Source organism: Plectropomus leopardus, chromosome 12, assembly GCF_026936395.1.
Source record: "Plectropomus leopardus strain MGB_pleo_1.0 chromosome 12, ASM2693639v1, whole genome shotgun sequence".
NCBI classification, from domain to species: domain Eukaryota; kingdom Metazoa; phylum Chordata; class Actinopteri; order Perciformes; family Serranidae; genus Plectropomus; species Plectropomus leopardus.
This window is the reverse complement of record NC_142187.1, coordinates 34,293,260-34,310,128: the sequence shown is the minus strand read 5'-3', so window position 1 is coordinate 34,310,128 and position 16,869 is coordinate 34,293,260. Positions and strand designations below refer to the sequence as shown.

At 41.0% G+C, this 16,869-nt stretch overlaps 1 protein-coding gene across 1 annotated transcript in view; it reads left to right on the top strand.

The window, feature by feature from the left end:
- The window catches only part of myo10 (myosin X), a 161,579-nt gene that overhangs the window by 38,740 nt on the left and 105,970 nt on the right, over positions 1-16,869 (top strand). The window contains exon 2 of the mRNA XM_088085923.1: positions 5,893-5,991. Within this exon, the coding sequence (XP_087942049.1) occupies positions 5,893-5,991 (99 nt within the window). The remainder of the gene's footprint in view (positions 1-5,892; positions 5,992-16,869) is intronic.

The following is a 16,869-nucleotide window of genomic DNA, read 5'->3' as shown; positions in this document are numbered from 1 at the left end:
CTAAACCAGCATCAGATCGATGCTAAACACGCTGAAGAAAGAGAGAGAGTTAAAATCCACCGGCAGGAAAAATGAACAGCTCTGACGCTGGTAAATCTCCAGAGAAGTCTCCAGAAGAAAGTGTACATTTCTACATTTGCATGTTTCATGCATTTCATATCAGCGTTTGTAAAGTGATATATGAGCTATCTTTGTCCCTGGGACGTGGAGGGAACAGTGGACGGTGTATCACCTCGTGTGACACCTGCTGAGCTGCAGACGGCTGTCCAACAACAACAAAGACCGTTTTTAAAAGGCTGCCTGCTGCATTTCCAGCAGCTTTTTAGTCTCCAAAAAGTTTTTTTAGGGACTTGCTGCTGTTTATCCTGCGGCTTTTAGTCCCCAAATCTGGTCTTTTTTGAGCCACCCCGTTAAAGATTTTCTGTCGACTTTTTAGCTCGCTAGTTTTTTAAGTAACCTGTTGCTGTTTTTCCAGCTGATTTTTAGCCCCGAAAGGTTGGCATTTTTTATTAACCCTTGGCTGTTTGTCCCAGCAGATTCATACACTGAAAATGTGTGTATTTGTTGGCAACTCATGGTGTTTTCCCAACAGGTTTTTAACCCCTAAATTGTTTTTTTTTAGCAGCCTATTGCTGTTTTTCAAGTGGATTTTTGACCCCCAAACTGGGTATTTCTTTGTGACCTGTGGCTGTTTTTGTAGTGGCTTTTCAGCCCTTAATTTTTTTTTTTTTTTTTAAAGATCCTGTTACTGATTTTCCAGTAGCTTTTTAGCCCCCAAACATGGTTGTTTTATAGCCACTTATTACTGTCTTTTCAGCAGCTTTTCTGCCTTCAAACATGGATGTTTTTAGTGTGGCTGCTTTTCCAGCAAATTCTTAAGGAACCTGTCACTTTTAGCCCCAAAATGTTGGTGTTTTTTTAGCTACCTGTGGCTGTTCTTCGGAGATTTGGTCACTAAGATATTGACGGGAAAGAGGCATGACAGAACTTTCTAGATCTTCATTTTACCAAACGGTGCAGATTGCAGCTCTGGGCCACCAGATGCCCTTTCAGCATCTATTTTTTGTCAAAATAATTCCTAGAACTTGATGTCCGCCCTCAGAAAATGACTGCTGACACAACAGAGAAACCAAAACATGAGGTTGTTATCGAGCCGTGACATTTTCCCACTAAAGCCAGACATTTCTGATGAACAGTTGTCCGTCTAGACTTTAAGATAAATTAGTTTTCTTGTGGTGAGATGCCGAACTTTAGTTCCTCAGCAGCTTCTTTCCCGCTTTAATAATCGTCCCGTAGCTTGCAGTCACGCTGTGATACCTCTGACTTGCCTCTGTGAGATAGTTTACTCGGCTTTAACTGGAATGAGGGCTCAGAGGTCCTACTGGTGCAACAGCTGGGCCTTGATCCACAGCTCCCAGTCCCCGTCCAGCCTCTTTAGCGTCTCACTGCCGGTGTGTTGACATTAGCTCGGCTGAGGCCCAGCGTCCTTTCATGTCTCTGCGCTGCGAGAAAATCACAGTTTGGGATTATTTTTCCCTCCTTATTTAAACGTTGTTGGGTTCTGTGTGATTCCTGGTGGTTCGAGACACTTCTAGAATATCATGGTTATTTATTTGCAGAAGCTTTTCGGCACAGTGAAAGTCAATATTGGGGAATCTCGAACATTATGACATTAGGCATTGAAGCGCCTCTGGAGGGGATATTAGACTGAATGAACAAACCACCGAGCGAGACTGTTTTCAGCAGGAATTTTCACAACCTTTCTGTTCGCATTATGGACTAACAGCGTCTGAAACCTCACCTGAAATTTTTTTGGCCATGTCTTGTTAAGTTTCCTTTTGCCCATATTTTTTGATAGAAATTAAACCAATTTTCTCAGGTTTCAAGGGGTTAAACTTTTCACAAATAACAGTTTATAAAACCCTAATATCACCAGTGAAAACTGAGGTTTTGTGCAAAAACTTTGCAAAAGTTTTCCAACATTTTCAGTTGTGTTGTGCAGCCTTGGTGGAGGTTTGGGCTCTCTACGTGCTTCTTTTAGCTTTTTCCTACATTTTTAACACGAGTGTGTTTTTTTATCCATTAACAGAGATATCCGCCCCGGGTTCTTACTTTCTTTGGTCCATCGGAAAGTACAAACGGGATCTTTTGATGTTGAGAGTTCAGGCAATCAGTGGTGATGAATGAGGGGGACGAGGTGAAGCGCAGGCTTTTGGCACAGAGCCCCAGTTTGGAAATGGGCTAGTAGCTCTGTGGGTCAAAGTGTGTGAGTGTGTGAAGCAGCGCGGCTGTGAGGGAGGGAGGGAGGGAGCAGGTAGCCAGGGAGGGAGGGAGCAGGGTAGCCAGGGAGGGAGGGAGCGAGGTAGCCAGGGGAGGGAGGGAGCGAGGTAGCCAGGGAGGGAGGGAGGGAGGGAGAGGATTAAGAGAGGAGGGAGGGAAAGCACAATAAGATAGTGTGCCACTGTTAGATGCCTCCTTCTCTCCCCTCAGCAGAGAGAGGGCGGGCGGCACACGCTGTCCACAAAGAACATGCATGCATGTATGTGTATGTGTGTGTGTGTGTGTGTGTGTGTGTGTGTGTGTGTGTGTGTGTGTGTGTGTGTGTGTGTTTGGTGGTCTTTGGGGGCTAAAGTGTGCCGGTGGGAGGAGGGAGACCCCTCTCTTTTTTCCTCCAGCCAAACTTGAGCATCAGATTCCTCCGGTGGTGCACATCAGGAATGTCCATATGGTCGCGGCTGGTAAACAGCACACGCCTCCTCTTTGTGTGCGACACAAAAGAACATCTTCTTGTTGTTTGGCTCCTTTTTTTCGCTGCATCAAAGAGCCAGACGTCCGCCGCCGTCAGATTCATAATGAAGTTTTCTGTCCGTGTCTCTGTGTCTGTTTTACTTGTGAATAATTGTACATGGACGCTTTTATTAAACCTGGAGCGATGTCTCTTTTTTCGTGCTGCTTTCAGACATCGTTTACGAGTATCAAAGCCTTTGACCTCTGAGACAATCAAAAACATGGGAAGACAGACAATAAGCAACTCAATGATAAATGTTACACAGACAGCAAGAAAGATTTTTTTTTTAAAGCTAGGGGCAAATGTCCTGGGGAAAAAGTAAAAGCTAGGGAAATTTTTTATATATATTTATAATTGTTAGAATTGTATATTTAAAATTATATTACACTTTTTCCAGGTAATTTCCTTGTTTTTTTTTTTTAACTTTCTTATGCATTTTAAACTAATTTTTAGGTAATTTTTGTACTTTTTATTAACTTCTTGCTCATTTCGGGGTGATTTCACACATTTATAATAAGATGTTATAAGTTGTATAAAGTTAAGATCCCCCCCCAAAAAAATTGAAAAATGTTTAAATAGGATATTTATAAATATATAGAAAGAAAGAAATCAACCAGATTTGTTCAGGGGTCAAAGGTTTCAGTGCAGGTGAAAGGTGTCTGAACACAGCACAAGAAAACAGATGTTGTTCCAGGTTTCAAGGGGTTAAGTAGGTGAAGAAAACACCAAAATGTGCAACAAAAATGAAGAAAATACAAATAAAAACTACGTAGGTACTGACGGACGATTACAGATTGTTTTCGTGCCTCTGCAAGATAAAGTTTGCGTTTATAATTTGCACGTCAGTGAAGTGAAGAAAGTCGAGTCATTTCTCTGTCAGACTTTGTGACGATCAAAAGATGAGTTTACGAGTTTCCTCTGAGCGTCCGAGGACCTTTTCAGTCCAACAGACGGCCGACGGTTTAGAACAACACGGCTCCCTCTGATCCACTGCTGACTCTGCAGCCCTGAGCTTTACCCCGCGTGTGTGTGTGTGTGTGTGTGTGTGTGTGCGTGTGCGTGTGTGTGTGTGAGTGTGTGTTCACTCCATCCATTCATCCTCTGACTGTTTCCCAGGTGCCCCTCTCTGCCGCACCAGGCCGACTTTGTCAGAACGAGGGCTTGTGGGTCAAAGGTCGTTCATAGGCCTGGTTCAGAAAGAGGAGGGGCGTCTCCTGAAAGTGCAGCGTTTGTTTTTCCCATTAGCATTAGCTCGTCACGCTAATGAACAGCGGCACATGTGGCTATGCGATTAAGAGGGAATCCACTTTGAGGGCCCCTCAGTTCTGCGGCTCAGTCATATTTCAGTGAGGGGAGCTTTGCTTTGAGTCCAGTACCACGAGTCTGAATACCATCGAGCAAGTATTGACTGCAACTCAATTTATAATGTCCAAGAAAAAACCTAAAAAAAACTTTTCTTAAAAAAAAAAATGTTTTATATAAATATATATAAATATTTTGTATATATTACAATAAATCACAAAATAATAATAATAATAATAATAACAACAAAGAAGATTTAAAAAAAATACACAAATAAAAATGCATTATTCTAAAAATTAAAACCACAAACAGATTGAAACAAACAAAATAAATAAATAAAAGCATACAAAACAAATCCATATTGCTACATGGATATGCATCACAATACAAAAAGAAGTTGGGGGGGGGGCACTGTAGCAACCAGGCCGTAAACTCAACAGGTCAACGGGTATAAAGTGTTTTCTGACTCTGCTCCGCCGTCGCTCACTAAAAGTATCAATAAACATGCAGGTTTACGGGCCGCCGGGGCGACTGCAGCCCGGCCGCACGTGCAGATCTCTGAAACCCAACACGGCAGAGATTTCCAGGCTTTGTCCACGCCGAGGGCCCGCTGCTGGTCAGAGAAAGGTCAGAGCCGTGGTGATGCCACGGTAACAACAGACTGAGGCTGCACTTCACTGCATGACCTCAAGATCACTTTCTCTTAATGATTTCTATCAACTCGACTCAGAAAACAACTTAATGGTGGAAGCAGTAAACTTCTGTACATCACATGTTTGGAAGAAGCACATTATTTTTTGCAGGTGAAGTGCCTGAGATTGTTTTTTTTTTTTATAGTGTAATTTTATAAGTTGTGTATAACAAGCAGCTGGTTCTCATTCTGAAGTCGTTGAACACTGATGCTCTTTCTTCAAAATAATAGTAATTTCGATGTCAGTGGGACTTAATGGTTAAATTAAGCTTTATATGCTGCTGGTGGATGTTGCCTGCTGTGGCCGCGTGATACGTGAACAGGCAGCGTCAGTTGAGATGGCGGTTGGAATCATGCAGACTTGACAGGAATCTGTCAAGTCTGCATGATTCGCTGCTGGATGACGTTTGATTGAAACACAGCCGTTAACAACATAATATAGAGAGCCCAAAGGTCATAGGGTGGGTGGGAGGGGTGGTGGATGGATTTAACAAACCCTGGACTTTCATGTGGGAGTCTGTGTTCACTTCCTGTCTGAATGGGAAGGTTTTTTTCTTTTACAAATTACCGTGTGCCACTTTTGCACAATCCAAACCATCCATACCAATAAGTGCATTGACATCATGGTAGTACCATTGCTGAACAAAAATAGCGAACCCAGAGGGACACCCAGAGGGACACCCAGAGGGACACCCAGAGCGTAATACGTAGAAGTGGAAGTCCAAAGCAGCGATATGTGACAGTTTGGGATGAGAACGTGTTGAAACAACCACACGTTAACTGCAGCATTGTTGAAAGTAAAGTTTCAGGCATCTCTGTGGTTTCAGTGTATCTGCTACATAATAACAAAAAAACATATCTGTGGTTTGCAGAAATGTGCCATGTCCAACATTTCGCCTGGCTGTTGGTTGCTTTAGAGCAAACATTTTCTGGGTATTTAAAATCATCTGGCGGTTCTCGTTTGCTGCTGAACTCTGCCCACCTCTGGAGATCCTGGTTTGAAGTTTTTAATTGATTTTGTTTTGTATTTGTATTCATGTTCATGTTCATTAAAGAGTTAACTCCAGTACCTGATAGTAAAACTAATATATTTTTCTTCTTTTTCCTGCAGGGTGAGCGGGTGTGGTTACGGGAGGATGAGCAGTACCTTCCCAGCACCGTGTCCTCGTGCTCTGGAGGGGTTGTCGTCTTTGCCACAGACTACGGACAGGTAAGAACCACTAAACGGCCTTTTGAGTGATTCTGTCTGAATCTGCACTCACGTCTTTTAAACTGAGGGTTGCATCCCGTCCTCTCACCGTCTTTCAGGATTTTCATCTTTTTAAGGACTGTTAAACTGCATAAAAACTGAGGAACTTGTCGTGTCTCAGTTGCAGTTTTACCTTCAGGGCGTTATTGCACTTACTGCAAAGTTGGGGAGAAGGAGGTTTTTTTATTGTTACTGATATTTAAACACTTTTGTGGCTGTTTTATTGATACTATGGCATTTTTCAACATGCTAAATGTTTTTTTGATGTGCTATTCTGTGACTTTCACAAGCATTTAAACTTTAAAATTGTTTTGATTTCTTTGAAGGACGTGAAGGGAAAAGCAATGAATAATTTGGAAAGAAATGTCCCAGAAAATGCAAAACATAAATAAAAATAAATTAAATGGTTGGGGTTATTAGATTATTAAATATAATTTAAAAAAAAACTTAAATTCTTAGGATTATATATTTAAAATTTTGTTGAGGAAAAAAAAAAGTTTTATTTTTACTTCTTGCTCAAAATAATTTTCTTCTGATTTTTTTTTTCTTTTTTGTTTTTTTTTCTTCATAATAATAATTGTGGGTCCCTTTTCTTGTTAAGTTGCTCATAGTTGCACATTGTCTTTCTCCCCCCTTTTTTTAAAAAAAAAAAAAAATCCAGACTGGAAGCTCCTGCCCAGGTTTTAAAGGGTTACGAAAAAGAAGTAGCATAAGAAACAAAAACTGCAACCTAATTGCTTCAGTTTAGTAACTGATTAAAGCAGAAAAACAACCCGTTACACAACAAAGAACAAACGATAAAAGAACTCAATGACGTTTTTCTCGTTTTGTCATGTTTCAGACCATGTGGTGGATTTTTATTTTCAGTTTTGATTTAATTTGTGTCGCAGTGCTTCTCGTGTGGTGCAGTAATAAAACTGGATGCATTAACAGGCAGCTCTGACTGTTTGTAAGAAAAGGCATTATGAAACACCAGGCGACGTTCGCTCTTCTTTCTCCCGAGATTGCGTTCTCTCTCGTACGTCTTCTTCTGCTGACAGATTTTTTCGTCAACCTCGAAGAGAGCAAACGCTTAAAGAGGTCCACTTATAATTTGGGATCAGCTCAAGATGCTGCAAATCCCCTAAACCCCATCTGGTTCTGCATTACCTCTTTGATCCGCGTCTTGTCAAAACAGCGGATACAGACGAGGTGAAGGACATACGGGACAGAGGTCAGAGTGTCTTTCGTGTACGGTCTGAGTTGCTTATTAAGAGTAACATGAATCAACCTGTCGAGATTTTCAGCTTGGATTTGACGTAGTTTGTCAAAGTTGGCTGTGATGTAATTCTGTGGAGGGGTCCGCGACAGAGCGTGTTCTCACCACCTAAAAACGGTCCCACCTAAAAAAAGTCCATCAGTTTACGGATATGCTATACTGAGAGTATTTCTGCATTCATGTGATGTCAGAAAGTCGTAGTTTCCGAGCTGGGAAGTCACTCCTCCGACTTTGTTGTGTTCATGAGCTTTGAGGTCATTACGTGGGAACAGCGTGGAAGAAGGGATTTTGCATTTTGAAGGGCTGCATTTTAATGCTGAGAGGGTTTAAGCAAGATGCTGATAGCTGTCCCCATTTTATTTGTGTTTTTATTTTATTTTATTTTATTTTATATATATTATATTTTTATATGAAATCTAGCTCACTCGACATGTACAGCAGTTAACATTAATACTATATTACTCAAAAATTACTCTTTAATACTGGAATTAATAAAAAATGTTTCTTTCCAAACATGGAGTTTTGACCGTGTTTATGAATTTATGATGTCAAGTTGGCAACAAGTGTCAGTGTTAGTGTTAGTTTGCATGCTACAGTTAATAAATGCATGTACAAAAATGTGCAACTTCTATAAGTAAATGAGAGCTACTAGGAACAAAAATAATGGAATAAATCATTTTTACTGTCAATTGTTGACACTGTTTGTGCTGCCCTGGAACAGGGAAATTTCCCTATTATTATTATTATTATTATTTATATATTTATTTATTATTTTCTGTTTGTTACAATTTTTCTTTTTTCTTTTTTTGTTGCTAAATTTCGGGTAATTTTCTTGTAGCTTGTAACTTCTTCCTGTGTTTCTGACAGAAATCAACCCAGTTTATTTAAGTTTCAAAGGGTTTAATATCTATTTGATTGTGCATAATTCATAATTCTTGTCATTATGTGCAAAAAATATCTGCAAATTCTTTGTCCAGAAGCCTGAAGTTAACTGAGTTTAGACTCAAAATCTGCTGTTTAACTAAAGTTTTAAAACGAGGCCAGCAGACAAAAAGCTGTGTGAAGAGTTTGGGGGGTTTACTCTCCGCTGCCGTCCTGTGCTGACATCTCTAACAAAGACTTCCTGTGTCGCCGCTGTACAGCGGAGGGTCGCTACCAGAAGACGTCCTGTAAATGTGAGCGCTGAGGGATTTAGGGTCATGTTGAGCCGGCGTATTGTCCTGCAGATTTACCGGCAGATTAAAGCATTCTTATCTCTCGGCCCCCGACTCACTCGGAGACTTGTGAGACCTGCTGGAGCTAATGATCCTCAGCTCAGGATGCTGCTGTAGTTTTAACACTGAGGGGACACGTGAAGCTGAGGGTTTGGGGTCACAAACTCGAAAACTTTGAGCGTCAAACACATAAATTCCTGCATTCTGGAAATTTTTTATGTGCATTTCTGCATCCGTTATTCAGGTGATTTGAGGTGTGCCATATCGTATCATTCAGGATAATAGCAGTATAATTATTGAAAGACTCGTCTCTCCTCATTTGTTTGTTTCTCCTTTTTAATCCTTTTCTCCTCCTTCATTCACTGTCTCCTTCTTTCTTCTGTCTCAGCTTCTTGTGTCTCTTTGTGTCCCTTATCTTCCTGATAGCTCGAGTTTGTCTTCCAGTCCTCTTGTCTCTTTTTGTCTCGTTTCCTCTGTTTCTTTTGTTATTTTTTATCTCTCCCTTTTCTCTTTTCTCCTCTTCTCAGTTTAAATCCTAATTTTGTTCTCCCACTCAGCTCGGCGTTGTTAAACGACACGTTGGTCCAGACGGAGCGGAAGGTTTTAATTTGCTCGGCTCAGAGTCGAAATGAAGTCAGCTTCAGACTGTCACACTCAATCTGTTTAAGCTCCCGAAGTATCAGCGTGAGCTGCTCTCAATCGTGTGTTCTCCAAACTGCAATGAGACGAGTGTCAGAGGGACGGAGCGGCTCTGTCAGAGGGCCGTCCTGTAACACAAGAGCCACAGGTTCGATCCCCGAAACAGACCACATATGACAGTGAGCTCCAGCTGCTCGCTGTGGGAGGGTGTGTGTGGGTATTGGTCTGTGTGGGCATGCTTTATATGTGTCTTTTGTCTGTTATGTTGTGTGTGTGTGTGTGTGTGTGTGTGTGTGTGTGTGTGTGTGTGTGTGTAACAGGAGACGGACGTCACCTGTTGAGCTTCAGAGCAGATGTTGCTTTTTGTGAGTAGAGACTGTTTTGACCAATCAGAGGGGCAAACTGCTGTAAGCTCCACCCACTTCAGTGTGTGTGTGTACTTGTAGTTGCTAGTGAGGACCAATACACGCTTTTGTACCCGCTGAGTGAGGACATTTTTGGAAAGTGAGGACATTTTGGTTCTCACCTCTTCAAAGACGAGTTTGTGGGCTCAGATTAGGTTTAATTGGTCGGGTTAGACTGAGTGTGTGTGTGTGTGTGTGTGTGTGTGTGTGTGTGTGTTTGAGACGAAGTTTGAAACCGGGTTCCAGAGTGTCATTTTCATAAAAAAAACGCTGCCCCCTCTGTCACCATGTAAAATGGCGATGTGCAGATCCTGTGAGTACGGGGACATCACAGCCGCCCTTTGTGTAACGTTTCAGACAAATATTCGTGCTCGAGTCAGAGGACAAAATAACGATGGCGCAGAACCGCGCTGCGTTTCTGCTGCTGACTCCACAGAGCTTGTTAACGCTCCTCCAGCAAAGTGTAGATTTTTTGCACGACTGCTGTACGTTCGCCATCGTCTCCTTGTTTGTTTATGCTCACCGCTCCGTAGAGGGACGCCTCTTTGTGCAGGCAGGTGTGTCTTCTTCTGTGGTGTGTCATTACAAAGTTACACCACTGACTACTGGCCTGGCATGCATACTGCAACTTTTCGGTTGTTTTTGTGGATCCGTGCAAGCGAGGAGCGTTCTCACAATGTTATGATATAAACGCAGAATTTTTTAAAAACGTAAAGGACAGACTTTTCTGTTGATATTCACGCTGTTCTCGTCTAAACGTGGCCTCGTCCCTTCAGGTGTGTGAGCAGCTCTTTCAGCTGCAGACGGCGAATCGCATCAATAACATTTAATAACAGCTCTGACTTTCATGCCAGCACAGTTTGTCAGAGCAGTTTGACAAAGGGGCTGAAACTCTTCATTATGTGTCGCTAAGAGCGAAAACTGAGCCCTCGCTGCCCCTCACCGTCTGTCAGAGTTAAACAGGTAACCCTCCAGGCCCCCCCCCCCCCACCATCCTCCACATCATCATCATCAAAAGCAGCAGCTGCTCTTTGAATCACCATTCATCTCCCGCTGCATTGTCCTGCAGTCAGCTCAGGAGGAGCAGACTGTCTGCGCAGTCAGAAACACTGAAACCTGAGCAAGACGGGAGAAACCCCGCGACCTCCGACCGAAGCTTCAACGCTCATAACACACAACATTCAAAAAATTCACAGGAAGTTCAGTTTATTCATAATTTACCAGTTTCATCAAAATCATCCCAATATGGCAAAACTGCCTCTTTTTATGGTGTTTCTTCGCATGGCATTTTTACGGTTAAATATTTGTAAAAGACTGTAAAATCATCAGTATATCTTACCGTAAACATTTTCTAAAAAGTTGTCTTCTCAAGTTGAGTCAACTCAAACTTTTGGACAGAAATTTAAAACAAATAGAGGTAATTTTGACATAATTTAAATAAAAATAACTTAAAAATGTCAGTGTCCAGGCTGCCTTAAAATTTTTATTGTACTAAATTTGAGAAGCCAAATTTAGGTCATAATAATAATAATAATAATAATAATAATAATAATAATAATAATAATAATAATAACAATAATAATAATTATCATTATTATTGACAATAACAACCCATTTCAATAAGAGCAAATACAATTCAAACATTATAAGCAGTACATGAAAATGATAGTGCTAATAAAAGAATTAAACACAATCAAGACAGAATAAAAAATAAATAAATTAAACGATAAATTAAAGACAAACTAAATTAGATGTTTTAATACAAATAAACTTTTCTGGTCAAATAAGCTTGAAAGGATGAAAGCACGGCAAAATAAAAATTCATTTAATTCATTTGTTTTTGTGAATATAAAAGTGCAGTTTGTGTTGTTTGAATTATTGCAAAAGTTCAAAATTTAAAGGCACCACATTGTTTAAGTGAAATCAAATGTTTTGTTTTTACAGCGTACGCTCACCTAAAAGCTAAAGTTTGGGTTTCGGGGAATATGAGTGATGCTCTGCTGCGGTTTCAGCCTCCAGATATCCAAATGAATTTAATCCTTCGTGGGTCGCTCGTTATAATTTTCTCTGGTTGAAAGTCTTTTAAATGCTGGAACATAAATGAGAATTCACTTTCTTGATCCACATAAGTAAGAACAACAGACTGTTTCCGGACTGATCCAGGAACAGAGCCTGTTGATCCGACGTCCCCCCACTGATGCTGTCTTAATGTCTTTGTTTTACACAGATTAACTCCCGTTAGCATCTGTCGCTGAGCTCAGCGTCCGGGCCCCTGGGCTTTGTTTTCAGGCCCTCAGCTCCTCACAGACAACTGGACCAATTAGATACCTAATTAGGCCACAGATGGACAACTTGTCCTCTGCTGAGGCCTGCTGGGACGGGGACTGTGATGCTACAAATACTGACCGTGACAAAAGAGAGAGGAAGACGGATACATTCTGGTTTTTGTGGTTTGGCCCTCTTAGCTACAATTTAGGAAAACTGCATCAATGTCCACTGAGCGGTCAAGCCGCTGCTCTAACGCTGCTTTTCAAAACAGGGGAACAGGTGAACAGGTAAACAGGTAAATGAGGAACAGGTGAACAGGTAAACAGGTAAATGAGGAACAGGTGAACAGGTAAACAGGTAAACAGGTGAGCTCATGAGGTGAGGCTCAGGGTGAGCGTGCATTTACAGTCGCTACATAACCGTCCTCTCCAGGACATCAGGACATCAGGACTGACTGCACGTCCCCCTGTTGACTGTAAACTGTGTTTTTACCGGACTAGTCTAACAAGTTAGTTACCTCTCTGTAATACTTTACCTCTCTATGAATGTAATTTATCTCATTAACCCTCTAAAACCTGGACTGACATCACTCTCATAAGCGTAGGGAAAAAAAGGCAATGAGCAACTTGCAAGTAGAGCAAGAAATGTCCCGAAAACTGCTAAGCTTTAGTAGATTAGAAATGTACTTTTAAAAAGCTCGCAAAAAATTCCAGAGTATATTATTTCTAATTATCATAATTATCTATTTAAAATTATTTTACAGAATAGTTTAAATTTTTAAGATTTTTTTTCAGAACATTTCCATGTTTTGTTATTTTGTTGTTTATTTTGTTTTCCCATTTGTTCGAAATTTAATTATTATTTTGGTTGTTTTTAAAATTACTATTATTATTCTTTTATTTTTATTATTATTGTGTATATATTTTCAGGTAATTTTTTTTGTACTTTTTTTTTACAAAATTCTTGCAAATTTTTCAGTCATTTTTCTTAAGTTGCTCGTTGCCTTCTTCCGATGTTCTGGTTTCAAAGGGTTAAAGCAGTCAAGGTTAGTGCAGCAGTGTAGTACAAGAAGAAACGTATTTTTAATGATAACGAGGGAGACATAAACTTCCGTGTGGTTTAGTTTTAGCTCAGTTTAATCGTCAGGTTGTGAGCGTGCAGGTTGTGAACGCAGCTGTCATGACGCTGAAAACACTCGATCACATTTCGTTTGTCCGAAAGACGTTTCTGTGACGTTCAGTTTCCCCTGAAGCGTCACTGAAGCTGGAATGTGAGAAATGAGGCCTGGCTCTGTGTGTGTGTGTGTGTGTGTGTGTGTGTGTGTGTGTGTGTGTGTGTGTGTGTGTGTGTGTGTGTGTGTGTGTGTGTGTGTGTGTGTGTGTGTGTGTGTGTGTGTGTGTGTGTGTGTGTGTGTGTGTGTGTGTGTGTGCTGTGTTGGAGGTCAGATGTGATTGACTCCTCAGACAGAGACTGGCTTTCTTCAGGAAGAGTCACCCTGAGCCGCTCGGTCACAGCAGATCAACGACCGTGTGTGTGTGTGTGTGTGTGTGTGTGTGTGTGTGTGTGTGTGTGTGTGTGTGTGTGTGTGTGTGTGTGTGCGCGCGTGTCTCTGGCGTTCAGCTTATGGTCTTACAGTTTGTTTGTTTTTATTTCTGGTGTAAGTAATACGTCTTCGTGCAGCTTAGTTCACGTGGGAAACGAGATTACCTTCAGGTTAACCACCGACACGGAGACCGAAATATATCACCAATAACAGCGTTAAACTTTAAACTGGGATTTGTTTCTGCTACACGACCAAACAACTAAACACGACACGAGTGATGGTCCTTCATGCATCCTCAACGTTAGAGTTTATTGTGTCAAACTGTGACGTGAAAGGTCGAAGTTTTCCTCCGCAGAGCCGTGCGTGTCAGCCTGCTTAAACTTCTGCTGCTGAACAACAACGTGAATTCACTGTAATTTTTGGTGTAGTGGATGAGCGGTTTGCTCAATTTGCTTTTCCAAATATAAGGGGAAAAATCCCAAACTAGAACATTTGAAAAACAGTGGATAATTTTCTAGTTCACCCCCAAGTCACAGATACATATATATCTTACCTGTGGTGTTATTTGTCAGTCCAGATAGTTTTGGCGATATCGGCCGTAGAGATGTCCGCCTTCTCTCCTAATAATGGAGGTAGATGACACTCGGCTTGTGTTGTTCAAAGTGCCCAAAAAATAAATAAATAAATAAATAAAAACTCAACAGCAATGTCGCTTTCCAGAAAGTTTGTTGTGTGTGTGTTTTTGTGGTACTTTTGAGAACTACTAGCCATTTTTTTTAATTTACTTTTTTTAGCGTTTCAACAACTATTATAAACAGAATCAATAACAGTACCACAAAAACAAGCAAAAGATAGAAAAAAAGATACAGAAAAACAAACAAACATATACACAGGGTAAGCAATATTTTCATCATGTAAGGGTTTTTCCAAAACAGACAGGTGTCAGTTTAAAAAATATATGTTCAAAATTGCCTATTTTGGTCATTTCCTCACACCACTCGTTCAAAGGCGATGACCGTTTTTGTGTCATAACTCGATCCTGCAGCCTGTAACGAGGGCCGACCTGCAGCACAGATAAATTAACCCCCTCCTGCAGTATACCCAAAATACAACGCGTAGGGTTTAATATCGACACTGCACCAAGTACTTTGTTGAGGTTTGTCATTATTCTTTCATTCACATTCATATAACATAAACACAAATATACCTCTGTTCATGTCACATCTCCAGCGTGTGCGTCTTTATCCCGTAGTTTTAATCTCGCCATCGTACAGCGCGTCCAGTAAACTCTGTGAACAATGAGAAATTAACCGAGTCAAGTTTGATCTAGTTCCATTTTATTGGCGAGAAGGCAGATTTATATCTCCACGGCCGATATCTCCGACACTCTGCACCTCACAACAAAGCTATCTAAACTGATAAATAACACCACAGGTAAGAGAGAAAATATGTATTTTGATTAAATCTGCTTTTCGGGATCTCGGGCCCGAGAGGTTTAAAACCACTGAAATACCTTGGAGACATGTTGGATCTGTGTTTTGGGCTGTTTTTGTCTCAGTTATTCCTTATGCTGTTGTAGAAAAAGCCTGACACAGTTTCGGGTTTGGCTGCTCAACTTTTTTCCACCCAGAAGCCAACGTGGTTTTATTTTTATGGTGTAAAACTTCACAGAGGAACTACCAAATGTAAATAACAGCGACTGCCAATGAGGATGTCTCCAGTGAAATTTCCCCCAAAATACTGATTAACTGAAGTTTGATCCGTCCGCTGAGATTCGATCTTCTTTCTTTGAACCTCCGCGGTGAAGGATATCCCCCTCGGGCTGCAGACCTCCTGCAGAGCGCTGCTAATTCGAGATCTTCTCTTAATTAACCTCGCCGACTCTTCCTTTTCACAGCTGAACCGTCCTGTGGTGGAAAACTCTGAGCTGGTGTTACTGAGCGACTGTGAGCAGAAGAATAACCTCTTTGTCTGAATGTTAAAGTGGTTGTCCTCAATATTCTCGCATTTGGAGACTCCATTTTTGTTCCTCATTGCTGTGGCGGTCTGTCATTAAAGTCGTACTGCAGCATCTGTTTTGGATTTGGAGCTGTTTTTTTTCATAGTTCCTCTGTTTACCCGAATGAAACGGAAAGGCGAAAATACTTTTTGGAAGCTTCTAACTCCTGATAAGAGCAACAGTCTGGGGTAAAAAAAGTAATTAATTTAAATTGTTCTATATGTAAATAATCAAATCTGATAAAATAGCAGAAAAGAAAATATAAAAATGTAACGCCTTTGTTCCAGAGCTCGCTGTATTTGTAGGACTCATGACAGGAAGTTCACCGGTTCACCGTCTGTGCATCCGTACGTTCAATTCTCGTGAACGTGGTATCTCCAGAACACCTCGAGGGAAATTCCTCAAATTTGGCACAAATATTCACTTAGACTTGAAGGTGATCTGATAAGAGTTTATAGGTCATAGGTCAAAAGTCAAAGTCGTTGTGTCCTGATCTGTCTCCTTCTCGTACGCCCCATATTTGTGAATAACTCAAGATAATTTCTTCAAATTTGGCACAAATGTTCACTTGGACTTGAGGATGATCTGATTAGACTTTGTCAAAGGTCAAGGTCACTGTGTCCTCATCTGTGACATTTTTGTGAATACAATATCTTAAGGACATTTTTTTTTTCAATTTTGGCACCAACGGCATTTGGACTCCAGAATGAACTGATTCGATTTTGGTGGTCATAGGTCAGAGGTCACTGTGAACTTGCATCCATCTCATTCTTGTGAACATGATATCTTAAGAACGCCTTGAGGGATTTTTGTCAACTTTGACACAAACGTCCACTTTGACACTTTGACTTTAGGAGGTCATAGATCGTTTGTGTGTGAAGCAGCCACGTTTTCACACACATGGATGTAAACTGTGTTTGCGGGTGTGCGGAGTCACACACTTGAACCATTACAGACGTTTCTTAAGATAAAGTGTCCTTCTATTTTATAATGACGTGAAAGTTGAGACTGTGGTAAGATGTTTTGACTGTCGTTTTAGCTCTTTAGTCTTTACAGACGGATGAAGGCAAACCTTGAAACACTTACTGCTGGAGTACAACATGAAAAACGACAGACATAATATGGACCTATCACGCTGAAATGATTTGAGAATGATTGCTTTGAATCAGTTCTCACCGCTTTTGACTTGTCATTGGAGGACAAATGCCGCACAGTTTTGTCTTTAACAGCTGTTCAGCCTCGTCCTCAGACGCACACGATAAGCAGCCGTGTGCTGAAACCGTCGTCCAGCTCCTGACGTGGTTTTATTCACCAGCCCAGGGTCACATTCACCTCCACTATCTGCCACATGTCACCTGTGTGGAAGGAGACATGAAATATGAGCTAGGAGAGGAAAGGTAGATGTTCTGCCCGCAGGACATAAATGAATACAGACAAAACCAGCCAGAGGAGTGAAGTACGTACTCTACTCAAGGGCTGTACTTGTGTACTTATGTATTCTTAATAATTTAAGG